The sequence below is a fragment of the Sminthopsis crassicaudata genome, chromosome 1 (genome assembly GCF_048593235.1).
Source record: "Sminthopsis crassicaudata isolate SCR6 chromosome 1, ASM4859323v1, whole genome shotgun sequence".
In the NCBI taxonomy this organism is placed as follows: Eukaryota; Metazoa; Chordata; class Mammalia; order Dasyuromorphia; family Dasyuridae; genus Sminthopsis; species Sminthopsis crassicaudata.
Genome location: NC_133617.1, coordinates 337,887,000 through 337,900,277, shown reverse-complemented (window position 1 = coordinate 337,900,277; position 13,278 = coordinate 337,887,000). Strand labels below are relative to the sequence as shown.

The window sequence follows — 13,278 nt, the reverse complement described above, 5'->3', positions numbered from 1 at the left end:
ACATACATATCTTCCATATTACAATGTAGAGCTTGAAAAAAAAAAAACTCTCCATTGAGTCACTACTTCTAGAGATAGATTTAGCTTGATTCCCAACCTCCACAAATTTATTTAAAGATCTTGGACAAATTTAAAAATATATGATTGCCATCCCACTCAAATGTATAATCACAACAATACTTCAATGTATTATAAAGACTGTATGTAGTTCATGTCTCCATCCAGTGGAACTACTACTAGCAAATCAGACAAGCAACTTGAAGCAAATAGCCAAGTGTGTAGGATAACCCCTCATATCCAAATGTATGTGACATACCTGCCTCCTGCATAAGACTTCTGTATTGATTGGAAAAGGGGACAAATTAACACACACACACACACACACACACACACACACACACACACACACACACATATAAGAAGAGAAAACTGTATATCCTGTGAGGGCAGATAGATTTGGAAGGGGCAAAAATTCAGCCAATTCATATTTGCTCTCAAGTTAATAGTCTCTCTAACTAGTATAAAGTCTTTTCCATACCAGGATTGGCTTCAGCACAAAGTGATGATTGTTTCTTTCACATAGAATTGGACTCCATGCATGTGCACTAAGTAGACAGCTTCTTCTGACATTTGGCTCCCTGACTGCAGAAGCTCCAGGCTCCATCTTTGCTCTGTAGATTTCAGAAGCATTCAGCAGATTGCTGATCTGGATGGCACCATTGCAAACACAGTCACATAGCTCTCTTTTCTATCTCACTTCCTCACCTTGTGGGAAAAAAATCTCCTGCATTCAGGCACACATGGCAAGGAATTTAAATCCTGAGAATTCTAATCAAACATTATGGAAGACAAAAAAAGAAATACATTTCAATGTGGTCCTATTTTACAGAATCAATGAAACCAAAAGGAATAGATCTGGAGAAACATTAATAAAATACTAGATTTGGACTAAGGTTGACCTAAGAGTAAATCCCATCTCCCTCATTATATGACTATGGAAAAGTCATTTGACTTCCTGAACCTCACTTGTTTACCTGTTAGATAAAGATAATGAATCCTGCATCATCTGACTCACAAGGTTGTTGTGTAGCTCAAATAAGATTCTCTGTGTTAAGTGCTCTGCAAACTTTTTTTTTTAATTGTAATTAAAGGTATATTTTCTTACAAGTTAAAATATCACATTATTAATTTTTATAAGAGAAACATTCAGGGACCTCTAAAAACAATGGCACATACAGTTGTCAAAAACATAAAACATTCACAAACATAAAAATTTTTAATAATATATTCCAATATAATTTCATTAGAAGTTTTTTTTTTATGTCTGAAGAGATTAGAATTATTTCTTAAAAAGCAAGGGTTATGAGCTTTGATTGGCATAAGTGCTCTGCAAACTTGAAGTGCTATATAGTTGGTTATTATTGTCAATGCTGCTGCTATTCTGATGATGAAGAGGATATCTTGTAAGTAGCTGAAAATTTATCTGGAACATGAAATAGAGATTGAGACTGGAGATAAAAATTTAGGAGTACCATAGATAAGTAAAATAACTGAATCTGTGGAAGGAAGAAATCGTAAAGATGGTCCTGAAGCTAAAATAGGGGCCCTTTTTAACCATGTGAAAGTAGAGAACATGGGATATTGGGAAATATGTACTTTTTATCTGTGTGTATATCCATATATATATATATATATATATATATATATATAAACATGGATATATACAGAAGCATATACACAACACACATGCATAACTACACATACACACATTGTACAAATGTCACTAGATTGTATTAGGGCAAGAATTTTCCTCCATTCTATGCTTGTAGCCAGTGTTTAACCACAGTACTTAGAAGAAGTGAGTACTTAATGAATACTGATTGACATCAACATCTCTTTATAGAACTGAAAGCATTCTATAATATCAAGTGATTTACATTTTTGAAACTATACCAGTTCTGATATAAATCCTGTTAATAATTTTGGAAGCCGACCACCAATTAAAGTAAATATTTAATATGTTAAATTAATTTGAGGATCATCTTACAGAAATATAAATAAGGAAAATGTTATCATTATTTTTGTAATTTTTCCTATTCTTTTTTTCACTAATTCAACAATATTTTTGAGTGTTTAATTTAAAGAATGCACTGTGCTAAGCATGGTGCAACACATGCAATAGAAGACTTAGATGGAGTAATAGGTAAAGTGGGAAAGTTAGAATCAGAAAGACCTGAGTTTTAATACTGCCTCAGACATTTACTAGCTATTTGTCCCTAGGCAAATCAATTAACCTGAAACAATTTCAACTAACTTACAAAGTTGTGAAGATCAAATGAAACAATATCTAAAGTGTTTTCTGAAAATTAAAATGCTATGTAAAATGCTAGCTATAATTATTTACTTATGTTTAAACATATATGTATGTATGTGTATATATATATATATATATATATATATATATATATATATATATATATATATATATGTCACATATTGGTGCATACGTATTGGTATATTGTTGTTCTTCATACTTGAAGAGGACCAAAATGGTATCACTATATTAAAGTTGAATTATGTGTGTATGACCATGGTGGATCAGACCAATACATACTTGGAATGATCTGCCACAGGTCAGATACAAATAAGTCTCTATAAACATTTTGGGATAGCTTCTCTAATTTTGGATATCTTGTTTCTTTTGGGCTAATTTAATTCTGTTTTGCTCACAAAACGCATCACCCTCTCTGATGAGGACACATCAAGCTGGGCAATCCTATGTCAGTGTCACCCATGTCATATCATACAATTGATTCTAAAGTTCTTAAGAACTTTAGAGTGTCCTTGTATTACTTTTTCTGACCAACTTGCGAGAGCTTGTCCTATGTGAGTTCTCCATAAAATATTCCTTTTTTGGTAGCATACAATTTATATTCAAACAATGTGTCCAGCCAATGGAGTTGTGCTTTCTGCAGTAGAGTTGAAATGCTTGGCAGTTTAGTTTGAGAAAAAACCTACGTATCTGGTATTTTATCCTGCTAGGTGATCTTCAGATTTTTCCTAAGACAATTCAAATGAAAGCAACTCAGTGGTATGGAGCTGGTATGCTGTCTAGGTTTCACAGGAATATAACAATGAGATCAGCACAACAGCTCTGTAGACCTTCAGTTTGGTAGTCAATCTAATACTTCTCCTCTCCCACACTTTTCTTCAGAGCCTCAAAGACTGGGCTAGCTCTGGCAATGTGTGTGTGTGTGTCAATCTCTTCTTAGAAGATACATGCCAGAATTAGAGAATTTATCCACAGCATTAAAAACTTCACCATTTATTGTAACTGATAGTTCCACATATGGATGATGCGGTGCTGACTGATGGAGGTATTAATTGTTAGATCAAATTAGCCCAAACAGAATTGATCCATACTTTATTGCATCTCAGCTTCAGAAGCTGCATTGTGTGTGCAATTATCTACAAACAAAAAAACATACATCAACACTCCATTTTGGTTTTGGCTTGTAGCCTTTTCAAGTTGAAGAATTTATTATCAGTGTGTAGATGACTTTGATTCGATGTCTCATTGAAGGCAGCTGACAACATGGATAAAAAGATCTTGCTAAAAAGCATGGGAGCAAGAACACAGCCTTGTTTCATTCCATTGGTGAATGAGAAAACTCGAGAACATTGCACATTGTCCAAAATCTGGGCAAGGATGCCATCATGAAATTGATATACTATACTGATGAACTTCTCTGGGCAACTGAATTTTGACATAATTTTCCACAAGCCCTCATAACTGACAGATCAAAGACTTTGATCAGATCTATAAATGTTGTATATAGACCTCTCTTTTTGTTCCTGGAATTTCTCCTGGATTTGTTGGGCAGTAAACATTATATCAACTGTTCTCAGATCCTTCTGAAGGAAGGGTTCTCAGGCAGATGATATCTTTCTAGATGTAGAGTCAGAAGAGGACTCTGACAAGAATTTTGCCAGCAGTGACTAAGAGAGAAAATCCCCTTTTCCCCTATGATCATCACAGGACACTCTATTCCCTTCACCATTATAAAGATGGGCAATGTAGGTATACTTGAACTCCTGGAGCATAACTTCTTCTTACCATATAATATGAAAAATTTCAGTCAGCCTTTATGGGGGCAACAAACACCCCCCACACCTTGAAAATTTCAGCTAGAATAGAATTAGCATCTGGTGCTTTGCCACACAAAAATAGCCTAATGACATTTAAAATCTTTTCTTCAGTTGGGACTTCAGCTAGGGAGTAAGTAATTCCACAATTGACAAATGCTGAAAGGATATGAACAAGCAGTTTTCCATTAAGAAATCAAAGCAATTTATATTCAGATGAAAAAATGCTCTAAATCATTGTTGATTACAGAAATACATATTAAAACAACCTTGAATTATATCTATCAGACAACCTAAAACAATTGAAGAGGAAAGCTAGAAATGTTGGAGGGACTCTAGATTAGAACACTAATTCATTGTTGGTAGAATTGTGAACTGATCCAACCATTTTGGAGAACAATCTGAAATGCCCAAAAAAATTATAAAACTGCCTATCCCTAGCAATACCACTGTTTGGTCTGTTTCCAAAGATGATTAGGGGAAAAGATATGAACCCATATGTTCCAAAATACATATAGCAGCTCTTTGTGGTGACAAAGGACTGAAAATTACAATGATACCCATCAACTAGGCCATGAATGGATGAATAAGTGGTAGTTTATGATTCTGATGGACTACTACTATGCTATAAGAAATGATGAGCTCAACAATCTTAGAAAAACATGGATTTATTACCTTTATAGAGATTGTTTTGCAGTGTGTTTATTGGTGCTTTTCCTTAGATTGGAATCACTGTGTAGTTCCATGGATAGTTCCTTATTATAATAGTTCATCTGTGATTGTCTTTGTGGACAAAATAAAAAGTGGCATATTGGCAAACTTTTATAGTACAACAAAGCATGTACTTCAGTTCCCAAATAGATTAAACAACAACAAAAAATGAATGTTTTCTTTCTTAGGTTAACCATGTTCTGGTATGTGAATGGCATTTCTCTTTCAATAATTTAAAAAATCCAACTTGAAATATAATCTCCTTGGGGAAGATACTCTTTTTTTGTACAGAACTGGACACATTCATGAAACTAAATAATAATAAGCAATGTAATAATCCTCTCTGACTATGGAAAAAATATACTTATGTGTTTTTGTTGATGGGGACTTGGGTCAAGATGAATCCTCTTAAAACCCAATGTTGATTTTTAGTTACTATTTATACAATGTTAGTCATTTAAAATTTTCTTAGTAGTTGTTTTTATTAATCATTTCTTTGTTCTAGGAGCGTCTTCTTCTCTCTTTACTGCCTGCTCACATTGCCATGGAAATGAAAGCAGAGATCATTCAGAGGTTGCAGGGACCCAAAGCAGGCCAGCTGGAAAACACAAACAACTTTCACAATCTCTATGTCAAGCGGCACACCAATGTGAGGTATTGTGCTTTGTTCATGTTTGTTAGCAGAATTTAGCAAGCAATCTGGCTAAAGAATGAATTAACTTCTCTGTGTCTGTGCATTTGGAGTTCAGAGCACCAGATCTGGAGTCAGGAAAACCTAAGTTCAAATCTGGCTTCATACACTTGACACTTAGGAGTTGTGTGACATTAGGCAAATCACTTAAACCCAATTGCCTCAGGAAAATAAATGCAAAAAGTTATGTTATACCATTATAGTGTTATATGATTAATTCGTATCTGTTTTTCCTATAATCTTATTCTTGTTTTAACTATTGTTATATGTGTTGACATAGTGATTCACATTCATGTCTCTCTCAGAGATTTTTCAGTCATAAAAAACACTGAGTAATTTGAGAACCTCTGTACTTTCTTGTACTTTCTTCCTTTCCCACTCATAATTCTGCTTTTTCCTAAATGGACATTTTTTGAATTTTTGAAATTTTTGAAAAGTACATTAATAGAAATGTTGGTGTGGTGGATGGAATGCTGGATTTGGCACCAGAAAAACTTAAGTTCAAATCCTTGCTTACACACATACTAGTTTATTACTAATAAGTACTACTATTAGTGATATTGCTATTACTATTAGTTACTAATAAAATATCATTATTAGAAATAATATAATATATATAAACAATATAATTAATAACAATACTATAGCAATAATAATAGTTTATTGTTACTAGTAATTACTATACTAGTGACCAAGGAAATTACTTAACTTCTTTTCCTCATCTGTAAACTGAGCAGGTTAGATTCATTGGTCTCCAAGGTCCCTTTAAGCTCTAAATTTATGGTCTTGTGCAATGATAGCTGAGACTCTGACAAATGGTAATCCCCCACAAGTCCAAAGGTATAAAACAATTGTGTTTTAAGCAACTTAATTAAATATGGCATTTAGACCATTGACTAAAAGTATGAAGGTATCATTTAGCAGTACCATAAATATCCATAATATGAGTTATGTGTTAAAGTTTAAAACAGGGTAATTAATTTACATTTTGCAAATTCAAAGAAATCTTTCAAAATGCTAAATACACATTCAATATAATTCAAGGATCATTTATTAATATCAGCTATGTGCCGGGAAGTGGTCCCTACCTATCTTTATGGAGTTTATATTGTGTTCACAGAGATCACTTATAACTCTCTATGAAAAAATGAAAAAACAACACAACACAACAAAGTATAAAAGATTACTGGGGAGAGGACCAGGATGCTGAATCAGTAAAGACCTCATTTTAGGAACTATCACTTGAACAAAGTCTTGAAAGATGCTAGGGATTTTAAGAGATAGAGAGCATTCCAGGCATGAGGAACAGCTGGTAGAAATACATGTGGACAAGAGAAGGAATGCCATTTAGAGAACATTAAGGACTATAGTTTGGCTGGGAAATAGAATATATATGGAGAATTGTTATGAAATTAGTCTGGGCAGAAAAATCAGAATCCAATTATTAAGAACTTTGAGTATCAATTAGAGAAAAATAAATTTAATCCTAGAAGCAACAAGGAATCATTGAAATTTCTTGAGAGAGAGACTATGTTCAAATCTATGCTTTAAAAATACCAATTTGGCTGACTGTTGAAGAAAGAACTAGAGAAGGACAAGACCACAGAGAAAAACCAATCCATCAGATAATAAGCATTTACTGAGTGGCTATTATGTCTTAGACACTGAGTATATATAAATAGATAAAAATGAAATTTCCCTTCTGTGCTCTTGTATGTTAATAAGGAGACTTGGTATGACATTATTACAGTAGCACAGGAAAAGATGATGAAAGTCTAAATTAGTGTAAATCTCTGGAAAAAAAAGGATTAATTTTAAGAAATGGATATTCTTTCATATCTAATTTTTTCCATACAAATAGATCCACTACATGTCAAAATAGAAAACATTTTATTTTATCTTTTAAATAATTTTTCAACAATTTAGATAAATTAGTGACTCTCAGATATCCTTTCTAAAGGTTCTAAACATTTTGTGTGCTTTAAACCTCTTTGGCAGTCTTGTGAAACCTATAGAACCCTTCTCACAATAATGTTTATAAATGCATAAAATAAAATACATAGGATTTCTCCCTTCCACATGGGAGATGGTAGGGAGGAGCTAAAGGGCAGGGCACCCTTGCTATCTGGAAAATCTGTGCAATTTTTTGACCCTCCTTTCATACCAGTAAAGAAGTCTGATTTTTTTTCCCTTTTTCTTGCATGGGATGTTTACAATATATTATTCTAAAATATTGTCTAAATATTTGGTCATAGTTCTGTGTCATCTGCTGGATTTTATGTGTTATCCTTGACTTCCGTAAAACTCAAAAATCCCTGTTTAATTTTTTATTGAAACCAGGATAGGGAAAGTTATGATGTAGAAATGATATTAAATGTAGTTATGTATGAAATATTTTAAAGTTCATGGACCCCAAATCAAAAACTGGTTAATATAAATATAAATTGCCTTGAATGGCAAGATGTGTTCCATTAGCCTAGTTGAGCAAATCATGACTTCATCATGGGGCAGTTTCCATGAGCACCAGGAATATTTGTATATTCTGTTTAATTACTGTTAAATAGAATAGCTAAAGATTCTTCAGAAGGTGATTTTTACAAAGTCACCCATATATCAAAAAAAGAAAGGCAAAAGTCTTTAAAGAGAAAAAAAATGTTTCTCTCTATGGGAACATTTGTATCTGTTATCACTAAAATTAAGAAGCTTGTTAAAATTCTTAGCAGAAAGCAAACATCATCCTGAGTAGGTATTACCAGCCTAGAAGGCACAGAATTTCACTGAAGGATAATACTCACAGTACCTGACAAAGGAGAATATTCAGCCCACTGCTATTCTTCTGCCTCAGATGTAGACCAAAGTTCAGCCATCATTTTCTAATCCCTATAAAGGTTTGTAAGTGACTGATAATCCACACTTGTAAAGATAAGAATAGATTTAAATGAATGGAGTCCAGAAAAGCAAAGGTTGAGTCCCATAGCAAACATCATTGAGTAAACATGAGCCCTGATATTCCGGGTTAAACGGAACTATGAATGACTAAAAACAAACACAGAGATCTGTTTAACAGCACTGGGAAATCAATGGCAGGCAGGTTAAAATTTGGTGAAAATGATAACATGGATTGTGTATCTAAAAATGACTTGAAAAATATATGAAATTTAAACAAATCCACAGAGACATACACATACAAACCAACTAAAGATAACAAATGGAAAGTGAATTTGTGTTCTCAAAATGGACTATACAAAATCTATTACTAATCATGCTGTAAAAATAACCAATGTTTACTTGCTTGCTTAAGCAGAGAAAGGAGTTTTGCAATATTAGTGAATCTAGGTGTGTGTATAAAAAGCATGCTAATAATTGAGACAGGAACTAATTTTTTTTTTTGTTGCTTTTCGCCTGAAATATATTTTATCTTCCTTTGTCAGAAGTAGTAGTTTACCTTAGCAACCAACTTATATGAAGCAATATGATAGAGTAGAATAGTGAGCTTAGAGTTAGAAGGACTTGGGTCCATAATAACCCTCAGATACTAATTGTGATATTGAGCCTGTTTAATTTTTGATTCCCTTATCTATAAATAGGAATAAAAAAAAACACTTCATATGGTAGTTATGAGAATAAAATGAGATTTTAAAGCAACTTATAAATATAAGTTATTTCTTTTGCATTAGTTATCTAAATCCATTGATGACAAGCATGAGGGGAAAAGTTCTTTTAGTTTTAGTTGTGAGGGAAGTGTCCAGGAACAGTTTTTCCACCTAGTTAATCCAATGACAACACATGAGATAATTCAGTAAACTAATTGTTTGCCCACTCAAATATGAAAAATCAATGTTGATACTTAGAATAAAAGAAGACAGGTGTGTGCAAACACAATCATCTTGATGTTGTCCTAAAACAAAATTAAGTTTTATTTAGTTACCAAAGTGATGTTAAGTGTATTTTTTTGTTCTGAGTCTTTTACATTTGATATAACATGTTCTCCTAATGTAGCAGCCTGCTGTCAGCTTTCTCTTTCACTTTATCAAGTGCAGAACTGGAATTTATATAGTTTTTTGTTTGTTTGTTTGTTTTGGTTAAAGCAACTAGGTAAAGATGAAGGAGCTTGAATTCATTGTTGTATTATGGTTGGTTCTTCATTCTCAAAGAAGACCAATGTGTTACATAAAGATGTTATCTTGACTTGTGAGTGAATTGGACATCATCAGCTACTATATCCTCCAGTCACCAGAGTCCAGTAGCAAGACAAAAGTTGAGATGACTTAGCAATGACCCACCTCTTAAATTCAAACCATATCTGCTGTAGCTATATATTTTGGAGATTATCATGCCAAAAAGGGGAGGAAGGGAAACATGATTTGTCCTATTGTTCTCTGAGGCACTAACTAGAAAAGATGAGTATATTAGAGAAATGTAAAACAAAGTACTAAATCAGGCATGAGCAGAAAAGTAAGAAAGGCATATTCAATGAAGAAAACAAAACTCTGTTAAGAAAGAAATCTTGACAGTGGATAGAGCACCAGCCCTGAAGTCAGAAGGATCTGAGTTCAAATTTGTCCTCAGATACTTAACACTTCCTGGCTATGTGACCCTGGGCAAGTTACTTAACCCCAGTTACCTTAGCAAAAAAGAAAAAAGAAAAAGGAAATAAATCTTAACAGTTTAGAGCTAGCCATAAGTGGACGGCACTTCTGTTGGTAGGTGGAAGGTTCTCTCTCTTCACTTGCCCTTAAGATAAAGTTGGATAGATACTTGGGAATACAATAAATGAAATTCCTTTCTGTGTCTAGGATAGTCTCCAATTCTGTGAGTCACCATTATTATTATACATTTCATTGAATTGTATTTTATTCTTACAGAACACTTTACACACGTTAATATCTTTTATGCTTATAACAATCCCTGAGGCAGATAGTGTAAATATTATTCCTGTTTCATATAAAGTACCCAAGCCTAAAAGAGATTAAGTGAAAGGTCACTTAATACATAATAATAGCCATGGCAGTCACAAATGCAGGGATCTTTTCATTTTTCCATGTGTTCTGGGAAGGTTTTCCTAAGTAAACACATTATCATTATCATTTCTGTGTCCCAACTCATTTTTACTAGCTCTCAGTAATGATTCTGCAAGTGTTAATGGAATCAAAGTGAAAAGTTCAAAGTAGAAAATTAAAAGTAGATGGTTGTTTTTCATCTTTGAAATAACACCTAACCTCAAGTAAGTTCTGTGTAAATTTTTACAAAGAAAAATATTCAAAATAAGGAAGAATTCAAGAAAATATGCAGGCAATCAGACCTCATAGAAACTATATTCTTCATGTGAAATTAATAAATTAGTCATCATTTATAGGGAAATATTTTTTTTCTTAACAAATACAGTTTCAAGTATTGATTCCTTTATTTTGACAGCATATTGTATGCTGACATTGTTGGATTCACCCGTCTGGCTAGTGACTGCTCTCCAGGAGAACTGGTACACATGCTGAATGAACTTTTTGGAAAGTTTGATCAAATTGCCAAGGTGAGTCATGGTAAGAAGTACCATCTGCTTCATTGCCTACCCCTATTCCTTTTTTAAAATTCACCTTTTCAGAAAAAATGAATGTCCTACATCATACCAAAAAAAGTGTACTTTTTGTCATGTTACTTTAATCCAATTGAGAACATTACAGGCAGCTGTGAATAGAATACTGGTTACTGAATCAGGAAGATCTTAGCTCAACTGTAGCTATAGACATTAGCTATAAGCCTCTGGCTAGTCACTTAACATCTATCTGTCTCAGTATTTTTCCCTGGATTTTTAGCTATGTAACACCTATTCTTAGAAGCCACCTCATGAACATGGCACTGCCAAGTTACAGGTTGATTTCCTCCGGAACCAAATGAGATAATATTTGTGAATTGCTTTGCAAACCTTAAAACACATAAATGACAGTTATTAGTGTCCAAAAAGTAAAAATTAATTTGTCTATATTTTACTGTCTTTAAAGTATTTGTTTGAGAATCCTCCATATGTATGTATGCATCAAGTAATTAGATATAGTACTTTAACCCAAACCCTCATTGATTTGACAGTTTTTAACACTTTCATATACATAACTTATCAAGAACTCTTCTTTGAACAACTATACGGTGATATTTGAACCCACTCACCTTCCTTTATTTACTATTGTCTTATTTGACTTTTTTGTTAATTGAAATAATTAGCCAAAAAAGTAAGAAACTAAATTTCAGATGTGACATAGGACTCAACCTTCAAGTAATTGTGGTTTCATTTGTGGTAGAAACCTCTCCTTCAATGTAAATAATAAAAATGTGATTATGATATCTCAAAGTTTAGTTTGTATTTCTCTAATTAATAATGATTTAAAGCATTTTTTTCATATGACCACATCTATAGCTTTGACTTCTTTATCCAAAAATTGCTTGTTCATATCACTTGACCATTTCTTAATTGGGAAATGATTCATATTCTTATAAATTTGACAATTTTCTCTATACGTTTAAGATATGACATTTTTTCAATAGATTGTCTATATGGTTTTCCTTAATTTTCTGCTTTCCTTCTAATCTTGGCTATATTGATTTTATTTGTACAAAACTTTTTTTAATTTTATGTAATTAAAATTATCCATTTTACATTTCACAATATTCTTTTCTTAATTCACAGATTATTCATAAGTATGATTGTTCTTCCATTTTATTCATGATATATCCTTTTATGTCTAGGTCATGTATTAATTTGACCTCATCTTGGTAAATAGCGTAAGATACTGTTCTACATCTAGTGTCTGTGATATTGTTTCTAGCTTTCCCAACAATTTTACCAAATAGTGAATTCTTATGTAAAATCTTAAATCTTTACATTTATCAGACACAAAGTTAATATAATCATTTACTGTTGTGGGTTGTATAGCTACTCTGTTTCACTTATCTACCTTTCTATTTCTTGGACAATACCACAGTTTTGATAATTACCACCTTATAATAAAATTTAACATCTAGTACTGATGGACCATCTTCTTTTATATTTTTCCCAATAATTATTTTGATATTCTTGGCTTTTCATATGTCCAAATTAATTTTGTTAATTTTTTCAGCAATTCATTGTTAACAATGAAATTAATCTTTGCAGATGATATAATGGTATACTTAGAGAACCCCAGAGATTCTAATAAAAAGCTATTAGAAATAATTCACAACTTTAGCAAAGTTGCAGGATATAAAATAAATCCACATAAGTTCTCAGCATTTTTATACATCACCAACAAAATTCAACACAAGAGATACAAAGAGAAATTCCATTCAAAATAACTGTCAATAGTATAAAATATTTGGGAATCTATATACTAAAAGAAAGTCAGGAAATTATATAAGCAAAATTACAAAACACTTGCCACAAAAATAAAGTCAGATTTAATAATTGGAAAGACATGAAGTGCTCTTAGATAGGCCAAGCAAATATAATAAAGATGACAATACTCCCTAAACTAATCTATTTATTTAGTGCTATACCAATCAAACTCCCAAGAAACTATTTTACTGACCTAAAAAAATAACAACAAAATTCATATGGAATAACAAAAGGTCGAGAATTTCAAGGGAATTAATGAAAAAAAAATCAAATGAAGGTAGCCTAGCTGTACCTGAACTAAAACTATATTATAAAGCAGCAGTCACCAAAACCATTTGTTATTGGCTAAGAAATAGACTAGTTGATCAGT

General features: G+C 32.5%; 1 protein-coding gene across 1 annotated transcript in view; it reads left to right on the top strand.

Moving 5' to 3' along the window:
• ADCY2 (adenylate cyclase 2) overlaps nucleotides 1-13,278 on the top strand; it is a 589,713-nt gene that overhangs the window by 426,071 nt on the left and 150,364 nt on the right. The window contains 2 exon segments of the mRNA XM_074279140.1: nucleotides 5,363-5,511; nucleotides 10,964-11,075. Of these exon segments, the coding sequence (XP_074135241.1) occupies nucleotides 5,363-5,511; nucleotides 10,964-11,075 (261 nt within the window).